This window comes from Poecilia formosa, unplaced genomic scaffold, assembly GCF_000485575.1.
Source record: "Poecilia formosa unplaced genomic scaffold, Poecilia_formosa-5.1.2 Scaffold208, whole genome shotgun sequence".
NCBI classification, from domain to species: Eukaryota; Metazoa; Chordata; class Actinopteri; order Cyprinodontiformes; family Poeciliidae; genus Poecilia; species Poecilia formosa.
This window is the reverse complement of record NW_006800147.1, coordinates 931,071-951,466: the sequence shown is the minus strand read 5'-3', so window position 1 is coordinate 951,466 and position 20,396 is coordinate 931,071. Positions and strand designations below refer to the sequence as shown.

Below are 20,396 nucleotides of genomic sequence, written 5' to 3'. Positions count from 1 at the left end.
TTTGGATGAACAAAGGGTGGTAGAAAGAGAAAAACTATAAATCATCCAAAAGGAAATGATTGAGTTTGTTTTATGTGATTTATTGATTTATTGGTTATTGTGACAGGTGTACTTCTTCATGGTTTTCGCCAGTAGTCACATTTGGCTGTTGGTCACAAACTCGTGTGATGTGAAAAACGTGTTTCCATTACAGTTCTGCACAATAAATCTATTTAGATGACTGGGAAAACAACACACCTCATCCTACACTGCAAAAACTCTTACCGATTATTTTGCTCTACTTTTTAATGCAAATAACTAACAAACAGACAAAACTAACTTACAAGTAACTCTTCAGCAAGAAACAATAATTCCTTGAAACTGATGAAAACGTTCCACTGGTAGATTATTTAACTTGTAACACATTTTCCCCCTGTTGTAATGAAGTAATCTGCCAGTGGAACTAATAATTTTCTCTGAATATTTAGGAATTATTGTTAAAGCAATCTCCTATATTTTGCTGAAATACAAAATGACAAGAATACTTGGTAAGATTTTGTGTTTTTGCAGTGTAGCGCACAAACTTTTTATCAAAAAACATGAGTGTTTCCATTAAGATAATTCATTTTCATCATTTCAGTTTGCGCAGTTCTGTGCAGCTGATAATCGTCTGGTTTTGTCGCTTCCCGTTGTAGGAGGGAATGAACACCCTGGAGGAGTGGGATTTTGAGAAATACTCTGAAAGTGCCGCCAAAAAGGCTCTAAACCACAACATTAAACACGTGATGAAGGAGGGCGGCCGGGCGGGAAAAGCCCTGATGATCAACACCGATAAGCTCATCAGCACCGTTCAGGTTCTGGGCGCCGCCGGCGGCGCCGCTAAGGCCGTCCAGGCCGTCAGCGTCACCACGGGCGTCATGTCCGCCCTCTTCCTCGCCCTGGACATCTTCTTCCTCGCCAAAGACTCCCACAAACTCCACAAGGGAGCCAAAACCAAGTTCGCCGCCAAGATCCGGCAGGTGTGCAAAGACCTTCAGGAAGGCCTGCTGGAGCTGAACAAGGTGAAGACGCAGCTGCAGAAGACGATGGATGGCATCGAGGTGGAGGAGTACGAGGACATCGAGGAGGTGGAGGTGGAGGTGGAAGACGAGTTTGAGTCCGACCCGAAGAAACTGGCAGAGCTGGAGCAGGAGATCGACTTCATGGAGGAGAAACTGGACAAAAAGGAGAAGGAAGAAGAGGTGGAGCCGAAGAAGAGCAAAGAGACGACGGCGTTGGATATCTTTAAAATAAAGAAGGAGAGAAAGGAGGAGAAGAGCATGAAGGAAAAAGAAACAGAGGAAGAGGAGGAGGAAGAGGAGGAGGAACCAAAGAAGAGCAAAGAATCGATGTTGGACATTTTTAAAATAAAGAAAGAGAAAAAGGAAGAGAAGAGTGTGGAGAAAACAGGAGAAATGGAGGAGGAAAAGGGCGACGAGGAGCCAAAGAAGATCAAAGAATCGGCGTTGGGCATTTTTAAAATAAAGAAGGAGAAAAAGGAGAAGAGCGTGGAGAAAACTGGAGAACTGGAAGAAAAAATGGAGGATGAGGAGCCAAAGAAGAGCAAAGAATCGGTGTTGGACATTTTTAAAATAAAGAAAAAGGAAGAGAAGAGTGTGAAGGAACATGAAGTGGAAGAAAAGGAGGAAGAGGAGGAGCCAAAGAAGAGCAAAGAATCAGTGTTGGACATTTTTAAAATAAAGAAAAAGGAAGAGAAGAGTGTGAAGGAACATGAAGTGGAAGAAAAGGAGGAAGAGGAGGAGCCAAAGAAGAGCAAAGAATCAGTGTTGGACATTCTTAAAATGAAGAAAGAGAAAAAGGAAGAGAAGATCGAGAAGGAAAAAGATGTGGAGGAAAAAGACAAAGGTGAGAAAATATCTGAATCCAAATCTGAGAAGAAGAAGAAGGTAAATGAAACGAGTGTGAAAACAGAAAAAGATGTTTTAAAAGAACAATTTGAGAAGGAAAGCAAGAAAGAGAAAGAAACTGGGAACCAAACGTTGCCTGGAAAGAAACCAGAGAAAAAGCCTGAAAAGTCTAAAGAAGAACCGAATAAAACCCCAGAAATCAAAACGAAGCCTGAAAATCAGCAGAAAGAAGCAACGATCCAACATGCAGGGGAGGAGAAACCCCAGAGGAGAACTGAGACATCGAGGAGACACAGCAGCCGAGGCGAGAAAGACGGAGAAAAACACGAGACACGAGAAAGGAGGGAGGAGAGAGGAAGTCAAAGAGAGAGCTGGAGGAGGAGAGGAGAGGAGGAGACCGGAAGAAAAGACTCGCATCGAAGCCACAGAGACGAAGAGTCTCTGAGGGAGAGGAAGACGAGCCACCATGTTAGGGAGAACGAAGAGCGGAGCAGCAGAGTGGAGAGCGCCCGGAGGCGCTTCGAGAGAGCTGCTGGAGACCAGCAGCAAGAGGAGGAGGAGAGGAGGCAGAGGAGGAGAGGAAGTGACAGGGAGCACGAACACAGCCGGAAAGGATCGAGGTCCAAATACGACGCCATGAGGCACGACGGCCTGAACATCTAAACCAGAGTTTAGAAGAAAAGATCACACTAAGCCAAACTAACATGGCTCAATCACAGAAAAGAGGGAAAACAGGATGACCTGCAGATAATCTGCAGGTCTAAGATGGAGAGAAGCTTCTGCAGATGTTCCTGGTCCAACATGGAGAACCTTCAGGTTCCCCATCAAACAAAAACTGACATTAAAGCTGCAGCGTGTAACTTTTATCTAAAAATAAAAAAAAGTCTGTTAAAACTGTCACCATGTCCTGGTAGGATGAGATGGATGATCTGTGAAAAGATTGACAACCTCCACCTCTTCCCTGAACTTCTACTGCTGTCTTAAGAAATGCACAAAAAACACCAATCAGAGCCAGGAGGCGGGTCTTAGCGCTGTCAATCAATCTTGTCAACGTATTAAATGTGCAAACGGTGGAGAAATAACTCACCGTTACAGAAAAACCATTTATCTGCCATCGTTGGTGGCTATGCTAACTACAGGGCGTACACAAGCCTGATTGACAGCGCTAAGACCCGCCTCTTGGCTCTAATTGGTTGTTTAAGAAGGCAGAGGAAATTGATGTTTTTTCAGATTATCCGTTTAATTTTTTACTGTCTCGACATGGTGACAGTTTCAACAAATATAATAAATATTTTTTATAAGAGTTACGTACTGCAGCTTTAAGGGCAGTGTTGTTGTTTTGACTGACTTAAACATTATGTGTCCACTCTGACAGAGAAAAGGCTACAAAATAATGGAAAAATGTAGAAATACTGACGATTTTTAATGCTTTCTTTAAATTTTAAAAATTAGTTTTTGTTAGTAAAATCATTTTTTAGAATAATTCATAATATAACAACGGTTCAATTTCAGTTTTAAGAAATGGCACCAGTGAGGTTACATTATGAATCTTCTTCAGAGAGAAATAAAACCAGAAGCATTTTTAATAACTCCTATCAGGTCTTTGTAGGTTTTTTTTACAATAACAAAGTTGTGATCTGACACAACTATGTTTGTTCAGTTTTTAACTTTTTTCCACTTTTCTCTGAAAATATTGTTTTCAAAACCTTTTAATGTTTGAGTGGGAAACATGGAGTCTGTTACTGTTTGATATTGCTGCTGCTTTCGGGGTAAAACTGCAAATATCTAAGTGCTTATTTGTAAACAAAATGCTGCTTATAGTTTCATCTACTAGCTTTTTTTTTTAAATATATATTATTTTCACTGTCAGCTGTTTTATATTCGTTTGCTATAAAAACTGACCTGGAGTTTCAACAGGTTGAAATTTGTGACTGTTACAAACTTTCTTCCACTCAGCGCACTTGAACCAGACATTGCTTTTTCATTTCAAATGGGATTTCTGCTTTTTTTAAATGTTTTATTCTATATTTTTATGTACGTATATATACACATATATATTTGGGTTTTCTATGATGCTGGTTACTTACTGAAAAAATAAAACATTAAAAAAAATTTGTTAAGAGGGTTTTTTTTAATGTCTATGAGCAGTAAAGTAAACGGCCACTAGGCGGAGCCAGAAAGCTTAGAATTGACTCAATATATAGATGAGATCTAATAGTTCAACTTACTAAAGTTATTAAATTATTAAAATTGAAACAACTGAAACCTGCCAGTCAACTTGTTCCTATAAGAAACATAAAGTTACCAACCAAAGATTAGCACTGACATTGAATTAAAGTCTTAAAGATATGAAAAATAATGAGGATTCTCCAAAGGATGAGATTTGATAAGTACGTCTTTGTGTTGATTATTAAAGCTAGACTTGTAACTTTTATTTATTTTACATTTTCGTTAAAACTGCCACCTTGTCATGACAGTGTAGTATGAGGCAGGTAATCTTTGAGAAGCTTTCTCTGCCTTCTCCCAGTGCTCCCAGTGCCAACTAAAGAAATACACAGCTGAATCAGAAACAACCAATCAGAGCCAGGAGGCGGGTCTTAGCGCTGTCAATTTTGTTTGTGTGTGCTGCTAGGCTATGCTTTCCCAGAGGCTATTGTGAACAGTTTTGTTTCTCTGCCATTAGCTCATTGAGCAGCATGTACATGAGATTGATTGACAGCACTAAGACGCTCTGACTGGTTGGTTGTTTCTGGGTTTTTTAATGCACAAACAGCTGTCAAATACAGAAAATGCAGACTAGAAATAATTATTCCAGAACTATTTTGGCGCCCCCTCTAATATGGCGCCCCCTTGAGTTGCTTTAGCAAACAAAAACATTTTAAATTCTTCATAATTCCCTGAGTTTAGCATCAAATGCTATTTATTTACTCCTTTACATCCAGAATGTTACATTTTATTCTGACATGTTTAAAAACCAGTAGGTTGAAGAACACGTCTAGTTTAACAACTAATTTTAAGTAACTATTCACACTATTTATGTACAACAGAATATAACTGAAAGAGTCATAAAAGAAAATATTACATCAAACTAGTCTGAAAACAGTAAAATCAGTTGTTTTAAGTTTCTGCCTAATTTTAACCATGCTAAAGCTCAAATTATTTTTATTTTATTTCATCTATTTCCCCCAGTTTATTTCTGAAGAGCAATATAAAGCTTGTTTCCCCTGATTACCGTTATGTTGCACTTCCTTCTGCCACCACCAGAGGGTGCTGCTGCCCCGCATTTCAAATCACAATCATTTTCAAACAGATGCGTAAAAATTATTTTTACTTGAACTTAAAATAATAAGAAAATGACTAATTAAATGTTGCAACTTACTTACATTTATTAATTATCTGAAAAACATATTGGAAAAGTTCAGATCAAGTTTAATTAAATATAATTAATCACATTTGTGAATATCCTTTCATGATTTTATCAAGAAAATTTCTGAAACATAAACATACCAACCTTTTGATCAGATAATCTTATCAGATTATTTTGTTTGTCCTCCACTTAACTCATCAGAATTTCTAATCAGAGTAGGTAAATATGGAGACACAGGGCCCGGAAGGAACAAACAGGGAAACTTTCTTTACATTTAGGTCAGGGCTTATTTACTAAAGGTGATGCTTTTTTACTTCTTTCTTATCTCTGGAAAAGTTTTAGAGCCTTTACGTGACGTCTGCTGCTGCATATTTACATAAAACAGGGGTTTTCCTGCGAATGAAGCAAGCTAAAGCACATTTTTTTCTACTAATGCATTCCTTCCAGGAAAGATGCTTTGACAAAAATATGTGATCGTTTTGACAAAATACCTGCAGGCTGTTACGACTGGATGCATCCGGTGTTTGATGACAACTAAATTTTCAGGCGGTGAAGTACTTTCCGTCACAATCTCAGGCTGTTCTGATTCGCACCATTATCAGATACGACGAATGAAATCAATGTTCCCAGAATCAGAACAAATCTAAGAAGAATAATTTATGACTAATGGGAAGAAAAGTTAGAGGCGTGAGATTTAAGAGTTTCTGAACGTTCTGGCCTCCAACTGAACCGGTGTGACGAGAGAGATCCACAAGCACACAAAGTTTTCATGTTTTAACCAAACTTACTGGGTTTTTTCATGCATGATTTATGATGTTTTCGGTCAGAATTTAATCTACTGGTTTTGATGTTTTAAGACATTAAAAAAAGGTTAAAGTGTGAAAAATCTGTTTATTTCTAAAAAAAAAAAAAAGTTAATTTCCGAGAGTGAAAAGTCAAAGATTTGCTTGAAAAACTAAAATTTTCTAGAAAAACGTGTGGAGATTTCTGAGTCAAAATTAAAATTTTTATTATATTTGAAATTCAGAAAATTTCCAAAAGTCAAAAAGTTTGAAACTCTTAAAAAGATAATTCTTGTGATTAATCTAAAATAGTTTTTTTTTCTAGCAATTTTTTATTTTCAAACTCTGAAATTTCCAAGTTTTTTTTCTAGAAAAATTCTGATTAACCTCAAAATTTCAGTTTTTGTAGCAAAATTTAAACTTTTTAACCTCAAAAATGTTCTCTCTTTTTTTGACTTTTTGGTGGATCTTCACTATTCTTTTTTTATGTTTCTACACTGTTGTACCTGATGGACCCTTGCAGAGTAGTAAATATTTTTAAAATTCAGCCAAACTGCCTTTGTAGGAGTTATGTATATTTTTAATACTTTGCGCACTTGCAGGAGCTCATAGATTGTGTACAAAGGTTTGAACTCTCAGCTCAAAATGGTCTGGAGATCAATAAATATGTGGGAAAAACCAAAACATTTACATCCTTCATTCCAACATACATGCACTATGCAAACTTAGGATGCTTCACAGATTTAATGACAGATTTAGTCTCAGAAATAAGCGGCATGTTCAAAAACAATCTGCTGGAAGTTTTGCTGCTACGCAAACAAATCTAAAACCGGTTCCTCATTCTTTCTTCAAATTCCTTTCCTTCAAACATAAATATGTCTGTCAATATTTGTGGCAAACTGACCAGCGAGTTTCACGATGTTTTGGAACTGCCTGAACTAATTCTTCACAAAAGTAATGTGACAGTTGCAGGTGTGTCTGGTGGTTGGCAAAACATCCCATTTCAAAGTGAGAGATGATTCCCAGTATGAGTCACGACATCAAACTGTCCCCAAAGACAAAACCAGAGGCAGAGTTTACCACAGCAACGAGGACGGAAATGAAATGTTCTCAGAAGCGTCTCCACCCATGAATCCGAAAACACTCTCCAGTATCAATACTTAATTACTAGTATTAGTTTACAAAAAGCAGCATGTGATCGAGTTTAAATCACCTTACTTTGTTTTAATACAATTCAGTCATCGACACTGAAAAAGGAAAACAGTTGATCCAACTTAAAAACATTGAGTTACAAATTATCAAATTAAGTTCATCCAATTAAGTTATTTAAGTGTCGTATTTAACAAAAATAAATCAATATTTTTTATTAAATTTAGCTTTTTTCAGTGTAGTCATGTTTGAATCATAATAATGAACACATATAATGAACACAAATTACAAAACAATGCAGTATGACTTCATTAGTAGCTTAAGTGATTAAAGCAACCCATCTAAGGAAGTCGAGATTGCATCAACTTCTTCAATTTGAGTCAAAAGTTTCATCCAATCAATACAATAAAGTCCAGGATTTTCCAGGAGGGCCGTGGGCCCCGTTGGTCCCCCTCTGGAGAGCGCCACTGCAAAGTTAAAGGCTTTTTGTGAAGTTATGCTTTGATGTTGGTTTTATTTAGTCTTTTAACGCATCAGCAGCATCAAACTATTCTCAGTTTATTTCAAAGAAACATGGATGAGCTGGTGATGTTTTTTTCTTTTCATTAAAATAACTTTTCTCATAATTTTAAAACATTCTTTTTGTAAAATTGCATCTTTACTCTAATATTATGACTACATTCTCGTAATTAAAACTTTTCATAGTGTGGCCTAATGCTCCGTTGTACAACTCACAGATGGCATTTTGAAAATATTTGTCATCATTTGTAATTTTTTTTTCTAGAAAACAAAATAAAAAAAATAAAAAAATTAATCGCAATTTGAATCTGGTATGAAAAAATCAGGAGATTTTATTTTGAAGCCATCTCACCCAGCCCTAGAAGAATGAACCTTCCTGTTGTTGGGATATTTACACCACTAGTGGGTTACACTCGGAGTCATAGGGCCATTAAAGGCAACCTATTACGCAAAATTCACTTTTTCAACATTTTTATACTTTTATTTGGGTCTCAACTGCTTCTAAAACCAGCCCAACTACTTAGGAAAATCCACCCAGCGGTTTTTCTGGCAGCCTGACCGTTGCCTTTCTGTGCACTTCCACTCGATTCACAGCCAGTCTGGACTTTCTCCCATTCACTGGGATTCCTTAGGCAGAATTTCAACCGCACCAATCAGCAAACAGAACAATGATGTCAATTTCTTAGCTTCATAGTGTCAAACTGGTGCATTACATACTTCACAACTAAACGCTAGCAATTTGGTAAACCGTAAAGCTTCAACAGACTCGACACCTCCAGGAAGAAATCATTTCTCAACAGCCAAGTGACTAGCCCGAATACAGAGGTCTGGTTTTACCAGGCTAATTTGTTTGACAATAAGTTGAGTAACATCCGATGGGCTCTGCACCGTTTCCTAGCAACCCAGCCCGTTACCTAGCAACCCCAACTGAGCTGCAGGATGTTTAGTCAGCTGATTTTATTGCTGTATAATGGCTGCTGGTAAAGAAAAGCATTTTACTGTTGAGTTACCATCCAGAAACCGCCTGTTGCATTCTTGTTGTTAGTGCAGGAGGCTCTGCTTCTACTTTTCAAAGATTTGTGGTTGTAAAAGTGCACATCTGGTTGTAGCCATTTACATGTGCGAGTGTAAGTGTTGAGTCGGGCGGGCGTGGCCAGCAGCAGCTTATTTGGATTTAGAGTGACAAGAGGCACTAAAACAAACTAAAATCTCATCTTATAAGAATGTTTTTGAGCAAAACGTGTATTGAACGTGTTTTGTGTAGGCCATAAACCTGTCCTGACATGTTCAAGGAAGCATAATAGGTCATCTTTAAGGTCACTGTGAGTTCATGGGGGGTGAAAATGGTCGTAAAACCAGCTGAGACTGAGAGTTAAGGCTGCGTCGTTAAAAGCTTGGAGTCGTTACATGGACTTTCTGTCATGATGGAACATTAAACAGGAGGGGTGACATTCGATCTGACCTCCATATGCGGCTCCACCCGGCTGTTCAAACACTCAAGCCCTTCGCCACAAAACGGCAAGACCAAAAACAAAACAGCGGCTAAAAAATCTAACCAAATCTCTCTTATTTATTTATGTACAGCCTGGTTTTATAAAGACTAACAACGCTACAGGTTGTTTAGTTAATTACGTCTTATTTCTCTGTGACAGCCAGAGCTCACAGCAGTAATCAAACTGACCTACTCTCAATGAAAGGCCTTATTGTCTCCTTTCTTCTTTTATTTGCTCTTTAAACAAACGTAACTGGGCCGGGTTCGGCCACAAGAAGTTCAGAGCCGCAAAGCAAACAAAAAACAGAGCCAGTCTGTTGGGTTAAGGATCACAATATAAACCTAAATGAAGATAACACAGATGTATGAGCTTCCCCGACAAAAGCAGCAAATCTAAGTCTTAAACTCAACAATATACAAATAAATAAGAGTTTATTGTTTAGTGAAGAGGCTTTAAAGTTAAACTGTTCATGCATAGCGGTCACTACAGTGGACAGCTGTCTAAAAGCCATTTTCTTGTGCTTCTTGTGGATTTTTATGTCATAAATGCACACAGACCACTGAAGTGGACACCAATGCATCATAAAATACACCATCAACTACTGGCCATCAGCTGCTGATGCAAGAAATTATTTTTGTTAAATCCAATATGGCCGACAGACCCGGTCCCTCCTTCCACTGTAGACGGTAAAAACAAAATTGTGATATCAGATAAAGAACGATACTACTGATGGATTTTTCAAATAACTTTGTATTTGGAGAAAATTACAATTGATCACCTAAAAAAAAAAAAATGTTTTTACAAATTTTTCCCTACCTTTTTTTATGCCTTAAGAAAATAAAAAAATTGGAAGAAAAAAAAATCCTGACACAAAGGATCATAATTTATGCATGAAAGGGTTAAACCTTTTTACTTTTTGTTCCACAAAAAATAAAAATCTGTTTATTTTGAGTCTTGTTTAAATATTCTTTACTTCAATGCATTAGCTTAAATTTCTATTTTCTGTTCATTTACATGATAAAAGTCTGATTTAGTTCAAAAACAAAATTAAGTGCATTTATTTGCATCTTCAACTGTATTAAAAAGGTTAATAATTATCCCATAATGTTTTATTTCTTTAATTCTCTTATCTTTGGTCACTTTAATGCATGTTTTTGTTTACTTTCAGTAAAGTTGCTTAAAGGTGCAGAAACCAAAAACATTTTCAAATTCAAAAATACTTTATGGATCCCAAAGTAAAAAACTGTTATGTCACATTTATTCAAGTGATTCACATGAAGCTTTGTTTATATTAAAAACAGCAGCAGTTGGTCAAAATAGTGGCAATTAATTAAAATGCAATAAATGAATCCCATTTAGCTCTAAAATTATCTTTCTCCTTTATTAGTTTTCTCCGCCTTCTTCCCGTAAACTGAACAAACACGGATTATTTTCAAAACAAAACCTGGATTTACGAAGAAGGAAGTTCACGTTGGGCAATTTTACGAGAAGTTTCGTAAATCAAAACATCTTCAGAATCCAGTCAATAAGGTTTCCAGCTCCACATAACTGTTTGTTTCCTTCTTTACCAGAAAAACAAAAAATGAGAAACATTTAAGATGCTGATTGTGTGGGATTAACCGAAATAGATTGTTTTCTTTTTCTTTTGGCAGTAATGTTAACATTTCCAAGATGTTTCAGTGTTTTTAAAATTAGACTTTTTTTCCTGAGTCTTTCTGGTAACAACAGAAACATGACCCAGTTTTAAACACCGATCTCAGGAAATATAATCGTCTTCAACTTGGATCAAATTTTCCTGTAAACATAATCAATAGGTCACCTCTAAAACAACAGATCGAATTGTTTAAATATATTTTTTGTTTTAATTGCAGCGCTGCTGGTTGTAAATCCAGATGACGTAATTTGGTAAACATCCAGCATTAAGTGACTAATTGAAAGGTAAAACCAGAGCGTAGCTAGGAAGGAACGCAGCCCCTCCTCGTTTGGCATCATGGCACCAAACTGTCCGGTTTTCTTTACCTGATGACGTCAAAGCCTTAAAAACGTCTCAGGTGTCACATTCCAGGTGTTATGAACTAATCATCATGTGGGCCCATCACCGGGAAAACATTTCAACACTGCTGTAACGCAACTATTTTATGTTTGAAATTCCAGTTCATTAATCTGTGTAAATACTGCTTTAACTCTTCACCTTAATAAGGTTTTAGTACAAATTAGCCCACATTTATGTTCTTTAAAACTGTGACTTTTAGATTAACCTCTGAGAAGGTGTCAGGATTTTACAGCAAGGGTGTTCAAAGTGGGGAGCGTGGGCCATTGTGTGACCAATAGATGAATTTTTTTGTGGCCCTGAAGAGATAATTTAGGACAAAGCTATGACTTTTAGATTAACCTTGTAGTTTCTAAACTAAACTTTCTGTTTTTAAAACATTTAAAATGTCTTGTTTAGCAGAAAATCAACATAATTGGCAGAAATGAAGGCTTGAAAACATCTGTACCCAATTAATTAATCTATTTTATTTGTTTTTACTTGGTGAAGGTTCAAACAAGTGTATTTTTTTCAGTAACATTATAATTTATTGAATGGGTCTGTATTAACGTGTTTTTAAAAGACTTTACTGCAAGGGTGTTCAAAGTGAGGCGTGTGGGCCAATTTGCGGCCACTGGACTGACTTTTTGTGGTCACATTTCAAGAATAAATTTAATTAAATTAGTACAAAACTCTGACTTTTAAAATCTACTTATAAAACATAAGACGCAGCACGAAGTGTTAATCTTTTCCAAACTTTCTGGATTCCCTCTGTTGTAGTGGTAACCAGGACTCTAAATTAATCCAAAATGTGATTTTAACTACTAACCTTAAACTTGGCTAAATGTAGTAAGTGTTTCAAACGATGACTGACCTAGATTCTGTTCTTATTGCTGACAATAGATGGAATAGTTTGTTCACTTTTTTTCAATGGAGCCCAAAATAAAAAGCAAAAGCAAACTGGATGCCTTTGATTTAACAAGTTACCGTCTAAAAAGCAATTAAACATTTTGGATCTACATTTCCATTCTTACAAAAAATCCTATAAAAAAAATCTGATTATTTGTTAGTTTGTTGTTGAGTAGGTAAAAATAAATCCCAAAACCATTTTGCTGATTTTAGCTTTTAGGAATTATATTTTTTGGCCCAAAGGTTAAAATCTCAGGTAATAAAAAACTTGCTTCATAATATAAACGCTCCAATCCGGGTTCTCCAGGCTGATAACAATTCCTGGTTTTCTTGAGATCTTATGATTCCTATTTTGAACAATTTCCAATTTTATGATGCAATAAACACATTTAGTTACATTTTTATGTATTTTCAGGTTTTATCTGATGATAACAATAAAATTTCCTCAAAAGTGCATCAATGTTTCATCCAGAAGGTCAAAAAAACAAGAGACAAAATGGTTTGAAAGACGTACATCCTGTTTCATCTACAACAGGGGTGTCCAAAGTGTGGCTCGAGGGCCAATTGTGGCCGTTGGAAATATTTTTTGTGGCCCACATCTGCAGTTCAAGAATGATACAAACCTGTTTACTAAATGTTTAATTAGGCTGACAATATTACCAACATAATTTTCTTACAATAGAAAACATTTTTTTTGTAGGAATGGAATAGTTGATTGACTTGACAATTTTCTGAAAACAGATTTGTGTAAATATTTAAAGTATCCTTTTTATAAGTAGAACTTTTACTGAAAATCCTTCTTTGCTTTTATTTAATATACTAAACTTGGATTAACATAGCGAGAATTTCGAAATAAAATGAACGAAATACGGTTTAACAACTGAGAATAAATTTATTCAACCGAAACTAAAAGAATTTCAAAACTAGGTTATTTTCTTTTAATACAACAAAACTTAAAAGAAATTTATTTTTTTCTTTTAATACAACAAAACTTAAAAGAAATGTATTTTTAAGTTTTATTTTTTACAATAAATAAGTTTCCAAAAATTTTAGTTTGTTTTTTTTCTGTTTATTTTCTCAACCTGCCAATGATTTTGACTTGCCTATTTTGGTCTACGTGACAAAAAGTTTGGTAAAATTAACAAAGCATTTCAAACTGACACTACACTGCAAAAACAGAAAAACTTACCAAGTTATCTTTGATCTAGTTTCTTGTACAAACAAATTATCACACTTGAAATAACTTGTAAATAACTTTTCAGAAAGACAAAGGAGCTTGTTTTAAGTAAATAATTATTTAAAATTGATAACAAAACTAGTTACACTGATATTTACACTTATTTCATGAATCGTTTACTTAAAACAATTTCCTATATCTTGCTGAAAGGTTTATTGTGAGTTTTGTCTTATTTCAAGAGTACTAAGATATTTGGACTATAAACTAAACCAAAAATACTTGGTAATATTTTGTGTTTTTGCTTTGCTGAAGGAGCAAATGAAGGTGTCCTAGAAGTGTCCTAGTTAAATCCAGCTGAGATCCTGTAACATTACACTAAAAAACTCTACTCATTGTACAACCTAAAGCTGAATGTCTCATCTGACTAATGAATCTCAAAAATCCCCTCAGTGGTCAAACTCGTTCCACAGAAACCTTTTTTTCCACTGACAGAAAGATAAAACAAAGGTGCACCTGTGTCATCCTGGTACCCAGACAGGTGTTTCTGCTAAGCCCCGCCCCTTTCCAGGTGGCTGTAGAAAAGCGCCATCAGCTTCCCCCACTGAACAGAACCCCAGAGCACCAGCTGCCAACAACTCCTCACTGAACCAACCTTCACATCCAGTAAGTCAAGACTTTACTTTATGTTTCTTTACAAAAACCGGTTTGGGTTTTTCTACTTATTTAAACATTAAAACTTTAAATCTGATCATTTTTCAGTAAACCAGAAGACATACATTTAGTCAAAGTAATTTTATAAACCTCTTTAAGTAAGATTTATTTATGTTTTTCTGTTATATTTCTGTGAAAAAACAACAGAAATAACAACATAAATCTTATCTTTTTTCTATCATATGTATTTTCTACCTCATTAAATTTCAATTGTTCATACAAAGTTAAAACATATTGCAAAATTAAAATTTCCATTTGAATGTTTTTTAAAAGATAAAAATCCTTAAAACAAATTTTTTTAACATGATTTGTATAAATATTTATATTTTCCAGGCAGAAATGGAGCATAAGATGATGCAGGCTTTCGCCACACTGATGGTTTTCCTGGCTCTCAGTTTCCAGCCAGTCCTGTCACAGGTTAGTATTTACTATTATTATTATTGTAGTGTTAATACTTTAATCTACTTTATTACCAACAACTTTGATGTACTTACAAGATAAAAAGATCTCACAGCAAAAACACAAAATATTACCTAATTTAATTTTTGGTCTAGTTTCCAGTTCAGATATTTTAATACATTTTAAAAAAGACAAAACTAAGTTATAGAAAACCTTTCAGCAAGATGTAAGATTGTTTTAAGTAAATCTTTAATATTGATGAAAAGGTGTCATTATTAGATTATTCCACTAATGAATAAATGAATTTATCTGCCAGTGGAACAAGTGTTTTTTCATAAATATTAAGGAGTTATTCACTTAAAACTATTTTTTATTTCTCGCTGAAGTTACTTGTCTTATCTCAAGTGTATTAAGATATTTGCACTAGAAACTAAGTAAATATTTGGCAACATTTTGTGTTTTTGCAGTGCTGAACTTACAAAAATGTCTAAAATCCAACTTACTAACAAATTTTCTTAGATTTGTTGGACATTTTTAAAAGCTTTGCTGTTTGAATAACCTTTAAAAACTCAGAGGACAAATAGAAAGACTTGGGGAAACAAACAAAAGCTCAAAATCTTTTGGTTTGGTTTTGTTAAACTGTAACCGATAGTTTACTGGGAGCTTAAGACGACAGAAGGAAGTTACCCATTAGCTTTGACACAGAAGTTTTAGTGGCTAAGCAAGAAAACGGAAACAGAATCTGATTTTTAAATGTAATTAACACAGAAATGGCATCTAATCTTCACATTAAAGCTCCACCAGAACAAGGAAGTTAAAGAATCTCTTGACTGTTTATTGACTCTGGCTTTGTTTTTGTCTCCAGGTTGTCATTTCTAAAACAGGATGTGGCTCAACCAAAGCGTGCGTGCAGCAACCTGATGCCTGCGACCCTGCAGACAACACCACCACATGTCTTTTTGGATCTGCTCGCCCCACAAAGTTGAACCCCCCAAATGGCGTGGACCTGGCCTTTGAGATCAGTGGGAACTCTACGGGATACATCGCCGTGGGTCTCACCAGGAGCCCATCTCAGGTAATGATTATTACATTTTCAAAAGTTATTCTGAATAAATGTTTGGGGAAAAAACAGGGAGATACAAAATATTGCTAGTTAGCTTAACAATATGCATAATATATGAGAAGTGTAGACTCCCAGACACAAAATGTAAATATTAAGGGTTTAATTATTTAAAAATCAAACAGCTACGAAATAGAAACAACCTTTTACTTTTTGGTTAAAACTGCAATTTTACATTTTAAAATTATTCTTATTTTTATAATAGTTGCTAGCTGTCACTAAATAACTCTTAGCTTAGTTTAGCGAGTTTTATTTTAGCTTAGTCTGACTTTATGACATTAATTTTGAAACTGAGCGGAAATATTCCTAATCAAAGTCAATCAAATAGTCTTAACTAACATCATAATTTAGCTAAGCTAAGCGTACTTTAGCTTGATTCCATTTATTTATGCTGCATTTAGCCTAACTTAGCTTAGTTTACTTTAGATGCATGAACTTAATTTATCTCGGCTTAGTTTACTGTGTTCAGCTTAATAAAATTAGGCGGCGTAAATATTATGACGAATGATGGTGTACAGTAAGCTAAACTGAAGACAACTTAAAGTCATAACTTTGAACAATATTCATAATTTCTGACTGAAATGTTGCATTGCTTCTCTCCACAGAACATCATGCTTTATGTCTGTGGTCAAAACAGCTCAAACAACGGGTCTTTCTTCAGCATGTCAACGGTTTCTGTCAATGGAACTCTGAACGGTACACTAGCGAAGGTAAGACTTAACTTTTAACATTGCATTGTTCCTACATCTGTAAAATAACTTCAACGAAATAACTTCCATGCTAAAAAGGAAAGTAAGAGTTTTCACAACTCACAAAATATTATGTGATCCGCATTTATTAACTTAAAATGTATCTACTAGATCTTTATGGAATAGCATTTATGACTCTGACTTCAAATCTTCAGGCTATGACAGATGTTCAAAACACCATCGCTGGTGACAACCTCAAGTGTACGTTTAACGTCGCTGGTCTGAATGCCACCACCGACGCTGCACTCAGGGCCGCCGCCGATACCACCTACAAAATGGTCATCACATCTGGACAACTCACTGGAGGTAAGAGCACAAATATAAACAAACACTGTCATTTTGGATTGTGTATACAATGTTTATGTGTTTAGCTGTTTACAGTTTAGTAAATGATAGAAATTTGCATGTTTGAGGCATGAATTAAAAAGAATGATTTTCTTTCAGGTGTATTTCCTGCCGTCCTCTCTTTTAAAGTTGGTAATGCTACAGATCTTTCCACCTTCCTAAACTCGACAACAAACACCACAGCAGCACCAACAGGGGGCAGCTATCCTCTCTATTCTAGTGGTAAGCTACACACCGAGCTAATTAATATTTAGATCTACATATTCCTACATTCAAAATAATGTTTTGTGACGATACCTAACATCCAAAGATGTTACAAATAATACATATGAATACTCTCCACAGGGATCAGACTTTATGCAGGTTTCACCATCTCAAATTTAAGACTTTTAAAGACCATTATGAATAAAATGTAAGACCCATATCATGACAGAAATGTAAAAAAATGGCTCTTTTTGTAGCACCTGGCAGCAGCTTAGCAACGACAGACCCAAAAAGGCTAGCACGATAGCAAGTATTAGCAGCTAGTTAGCGGTAGCTTTAACCATCTTGAGTCACGCAATGAAGATGTCAAACCTTTTCCTGACAGGAAATTCCCACGACTCAAGATTAGACCTGACATAACACAATTTAAGACCTGTGATTTGTGTATTAAAGACCAACTCACATGTTCTTTAATGAATTTAAGACATTTTAGGGCCTTAATTCCTTCTCTAATTAACACGTCTTTCTGTCTTTCTCCTCCAGCTGTGTTGCCTCTGGTCAGCTTCCTCACACTGTCCATCCTGACGTTCGCCTGATCAAACACAGAGAAGAAGAAGCTGTTATAACCCCACAAAGACACAGTGAAGGGTGCTGCTTTAAAACGCAGCAAAAACCGAGTGTCATGTTGTTTATGAAGTGTTTTTACAAAGCTAATTCATAGATGTATAATTATATTTTGCACTGTTTGTTCTAAACACTTACGAGATGAAGAAACTAATAGCTCAGGTTCTGCAAACCTTTTGGTGATCTAAGGTATATATTTTTTAATAATGTAAACATATCTATTGATACAATTACTATCTTTAAATGCTTTTATTACTGTGTGAAATGAAATGTGAGCAGGTCTCGTCTGTTTATTAAATCTGTCATCTTAATGGGAGCCCATCCCAGCTCAGGATTGTCTTGTTTTCATTAAGTAGATTAAGTTATCTGTCGGTTAGCCAGAAGAAACCAGAAGAACTCACTACACCAGAAAAACGACTAAACCGAAAGCAAGATTTCAACCTCGATGGCAGTCGACCAACATTCTGGATCTGATTGTCAAACACTCCAGCTGTCACGGTACGGCTAAAGGAAACAAGCCACTTGGTACAAGTTGATGCCTTTTGCTGGTATGTGAGAAGATATGAAAGGTGGTTGAACACTGATAAAATGACAAAGCACATATTTATGAGCACTCTGCTTCGCTTCGAGATGTGTAAGAAACGTAATGTGAAAGTTTGAGACATTTAGCAAGGGACAATGGAAAAATCAGGAGAAAATGTTGATAACCACATTATCGTTTTTCTTAATAAACTGTATTTTTTGACAATAAACATTAAATTTTAATATTTTTGTGCATGTATTTAAATAAGTGCAGTTACGTTTTATCATCACCAAATATATGGATTAATGTCTTACCTGCTTGTCTCTGACTTTTACTCATTAATATGTCAGGTGCTCGAACACGGAGCCCTGCGGTGCCCCGATTGTTCATTTTAGTCAAGTTAATTTGTATAAAACATTCCAGCAACAAAAACACCTCAACGTGCTTTACACGATAAAACTAAAATATTACATTACTGCAGCAATATAAATAGAAGTAATGCAAAGCTGTAATCCAGACTTTATGTTTCAACTTTTATTAATAAAACTAATTATTATTAAGTTATAGTTCCAGATCAGAGGAGCATAAAAACTCAATGGTAAATTCTCCATGTTTGGTTCTGGGGATGCAGAGTAGAACCAGAAAACCTGAGCTGTCTGAAAGTTTCATACAACAACAGAACTTTAATGTATTTTAGTGTTAAGCCACTCAGTGATTTATGAACTAACATAAGTATTTTAAAGTAATCAATGCAACGAAAGATAAACGCATGGGTGAGTTTCTCTACATCTTGTATTGTTTATTAGTTTATTAGTCTTTTAACCCTTTAAATGTTCTCTGGGTGATAGAAGTTGTAGCTGGATACAAAGCATATCTTTGCAAAAAAAACAATAAGTTTATCAGATAGTAAAATGTTTTTTCTAGTTTGTGACATTTATCATCTGATTCTAACCTTCTTAAGCAAACTCGATGCCTTATTTTCTTTTAAAAAAATACTATACTGCTGGACTGTTTTCAGGCACCTGCACCACTGATTAGAATACATGAAAACTTTGATTTAATAACTTTAAATAATTGCACAACAGAGGGCATTGTGCAACAATAGTTTCTGTACAATTCTACCAAACAATGTATTATTTGTTTTAGGGCTTAATAATAGCAACCTATCTTGGTTATAAAAGCTAAAAGGAATATTTGCTTGTATTTTTGACGTACTGGACCTGTAACTTAGCTTAGTAGGTGAAAAAACACAAATGAGAAAAATAGGACAAGTTTTAAAAAATGTTCAATGATACCTTTTGACAGATGCGTTTCGAAACCATTTCTGCTCTTACACCACCCTCTATTTTATAGGTACTAACATAAATATTCATTGTAATCCTTTACTGGAAGCCTAACAGGTACATCAGGAAGTGTGGAGAATGTTTAAACATCTCCATTGTTTTCTTTTCAACAGGTTTCAGTACTTCAGCATTTGTTAAGTTCCATTAACATGTCAAACCTGTTTTATGTCGTGAGACCTTAGCATATCTTCACTAAGTTTACCTTCACAAGAAGATTGAAAGTGAATGACACTGAAAGTTGGAAATTAGTATCCCATTCTAGTTGATGATTCAAGGTTAATGAAATAATCAAAAGTTAAATGATCTTACAATCTGTCACTGCAACATTGATAAGTGGCCATTTTCACTACAGAAGAAAACTGAGACTTAAAAGCTTCTGTAAGCAGAAAGAACAGTTTATCTTTCTAATATCTTGGTTTTATAGTGTCATGAACAACTTAAGGAGCTTGTTGAGTGTTTACATTTTAAACAGAACCACATAAAACGCATTTTAAATTCCACACCGGTCGCCATTTGGATCTTTTCTTACCTGCTAACAGATGTGGCCTCCGCCATCTTTGTCTCTGAAGGATGACTAGCGGGGCCCTCGCCCTCAACAATTTCATAGCAAACTATTTCTAAACATTTGAACTAAAAAGTATGTATATATGTTTGTATACACATATAAACTGACCTTGACATATTCTTTAAGGAGCTTTTATTTCTATACATTACCGCATACACAGCATTCGTTTCTGTTCGGACCTTCTCTCTTTCGCCCTCCGCCATCTTTGTTTCTCTTCTGGCTGACCGAAGGATGAACAGCAGCGCCCTCTGCTGGATTGCGGCCAAACAACACTGCAACTAATTAAAATATCCGTCGAAGCGGACATTAGTTAATATATTTTAACTCATTTTAATTTAACAAGCCATTAATCAATGTTTAATAATTGTTTGTATTCCTATTCTAGTTTTACAAAGTCACGCTTAACAGTTTAAAGCTAAAGGAAACTCAAGTAGTCTATGGTTTGATTTTAATGTTTTATTGCAATTAGTTTCTTTACAGTTAAAGTTAAGTGTTTATAAAG

At 35.4% G+C, this 20,396-nt stretch overlaps 2 protein-coding genes across 2 annotated transcripts in view; both read left to right on the top strand.

Annotated features, from left to right (window-relative positions):
- Window positions 1-2,753, top strand: part of LOC103148592 (uncharacterized) — a 28,923-nt gene extending 26,170 nt beyond the window's left edge. The window contains exons 44-45 of the mRNA XM_007567431.2: window positions 675-2,577; window positions 2,616-2,753. Of these exons, the coding sequence (XP_007567493.2) occupies window positions 675-2,549 (1,875 nt within the window). The 3' untranslated portion in view covers window positions 2,550-2,577; window positions 2,616-2,753. The remainder of the gene's footprint in view (window positions 1-674; window positions 2,578-2,615) is intronic.
- An 11,053-nt stretch (window positions 2,754-13,806) lies between these two features.
- LOC103148594 (putative ferric-chelate reductase 1) lies at window positions 13,807-18,228 on the top strand. Its single transcript, XM_007567437.2, has 7 exons — window positions 13,807-13,974; window positions 14,356-14,439; window positions 15,287-15,496; window positions 16,147-16,251; window positions 16,446-16,596; window positions 16,735-16,857; window positions 17,383-18,228. The coding sequence occupies exons 2-7, from the start codon at window positions 14,362-14,364 to the stop codon at window positions 17,433-17,435; spliced, it is 720 nt and encodes a 239-aa protein (XP_007567499.1). The 5' UTR covers window positions 13,807-13,974; window positions 14,356-14,361; the 3' UTR covers window positions 17,436-18,228.
- The last annotated feature ends 2,168 nt before the right edge of the window (window positions 18,229-20,396 follow it).

Coding starts and splice junctions, on each gene's coding strand:
- LOC103148594 (XM_007567437.2), top strand. CDS start 14,362: ATGGAGCATAAGATGATGCAGGCTTTCGCCACACTGATGGTTTTCCTG. Junction 16,597..16,734: donor ATCTGGACAACTCACTGGAG/GTAAGAGCACAA, acceptor ATTTTCTTTCAG/GTGTATTTCCTGCCGTCCTC. Junction 16,858..17,382: donor CTATCCTCTCTATTCTAGTG/GTAAGCTACACA, acceptor TTTCTCCTCCAG/CTGTGTTGCCTCTGGTCAGC.